At 34.9% G+C, this 1,403-nt stretch overlaps 1 protein-coding gene across 1 annotated transcript; it reads left to right on the top strand.

Moving 5' to 3' along the window:
* Positions 1 to 252: 252 nt before the first annotated feature.
* On the top strand, positions 253 to 1,107 carry LOC126600633 (protein LURP-one-related 11-like). Its single transcript, XM_050267233.1, has one exon. It carries the CDS (start codon positions 306 to 308, stop codon positions 924 to 926), a length of 621 nt encoding a protein of 206 aa, XP_050123190.1. The 5' UTR covers positions 253 to 305; the 3' UTR covers positions 927 to 1,107.
* Positions 1,108 to 1,403: the final 296 nt, after the last annotated feature.

Genomic DNA, 1,403 nt, shown 5'->3' with positions numbered 1-1,403 from the left:
TATAAAACCTAGACCCGACAAGTTCCTTTATAATACTCTTGAAAGCCTAGAAGAAGTCAAGTTATGTCGATGATAATTTATTTTGTAATATATATATTAGTTTTCATATAATTTTCTTGCACATATAATAAACGTGCAACGGAGTTCTTGGATGACCAAATTAATCATTTTTATTCGTATTCATTCCTACTTTTCAGTACTGATCACAACGGACTATAAATTACTAACATAATTCAAACCTCACCTCAAACATCTTACCATACCCCGCAAGCCAAAAACAAAAGCTCTCTCGGCTCTACTCCTAAATGGCCAAGGTTCATCCTCTCTTAACAAGCAATAGTAGTGATCGTGATGATGCTTCATGTTCTAATAATAGGTATATGACATCAAAGAGAGAAACATTCACTATATGGATGAAATCTCTTGTGATGCAAGGAAACGGATGCACCACTTTTGATGAAAATGGTGAAGTCGTTTATCGCATAGATAACTACGACAACAAGCACAGCAACGAAGTTTATCTCATGGATCTTCGTGGCAAGCTTCTCTTCACTGTTTGTGAGAAGAAAGTTTTCAGTTTCCGAAGATGGGAGGGCTACAGAAGCAACAATATTGGTGCCAATAAGCCATTGTTTCGAGTGAAAAAAAGTTTTAGATCAATTCTTGGAAATAAGGAGTCTTCATACAAAGTAACGATGAGATCTGATAGCAATTGCTACAGGTTAGAGCGTTTGAATGGCAAATCAACAGCTTTCAGAATTATGGATAACAATGGAAGAGTTGTAGCAGAGGCTAAGAGAAAGCAGTCAAGTTCAGGAGTAGTTTTTGGAGATGATGTCCTTACATTGGTAGTGGAGCCTCATGTGGATCATTCCTTTATCATGGCTCTTGTCACTGTTTATGGCTTGATAAGAAATCAACTATGACTCGTACATGAGTGGAATCAATTCATGAGTTTCTTTTGACCAGTTTTGTAGTGATCGATAGATGTGGTTCAAAGTTTTGTTTTTGGTGGTTCAACCCATTAACCTATGTGTTATACTTGTAAATACATGAACATGATGTAATTTAAGGAGATGCTTAATCAATACTCATTTTTCAAATTTCCTCTCTTCTTGTTGGCTGCACATTATTTCGTTTTCCAATGTACTAACTAAATTACTTATCTTGACTTCTAATTATATGTCAAGCTATAGTGGAGTTGTTATTTGGCTTAAACTGGAGATTGCTATGAATTTACTTTTTAACACACATTTTGACACATTTTCGTTGAGCTCACTTCATACTGTATTTCAATGATCCAACCGTCTATGTTATAGGTCTTCACCCAAATATTATTTGTACCAAAAATCACCCAAATTTTAAATCATATGACTGTTGAATTCAATGGTAATCATTATAAG

This window comes from Malus sylvestris, chromosome 14 (genome assembly GCF_916048215.2).
Source record: "Malus sylvestris chromosome 14, drMalSylv7.2, whole genome shotgun sequence".
Lineage (NCBI taxonomy): Eukaryota > Viridiplantae > Streptophyta > Magnoliopsida > Rosales > Rosaceae > Malus > Malus sylvestris.
The sequence above is the reverse complement of the archived record's forward strand: the minus strand, read 5'-3'. Positions and strand labels throughout refer to the sequence as shown.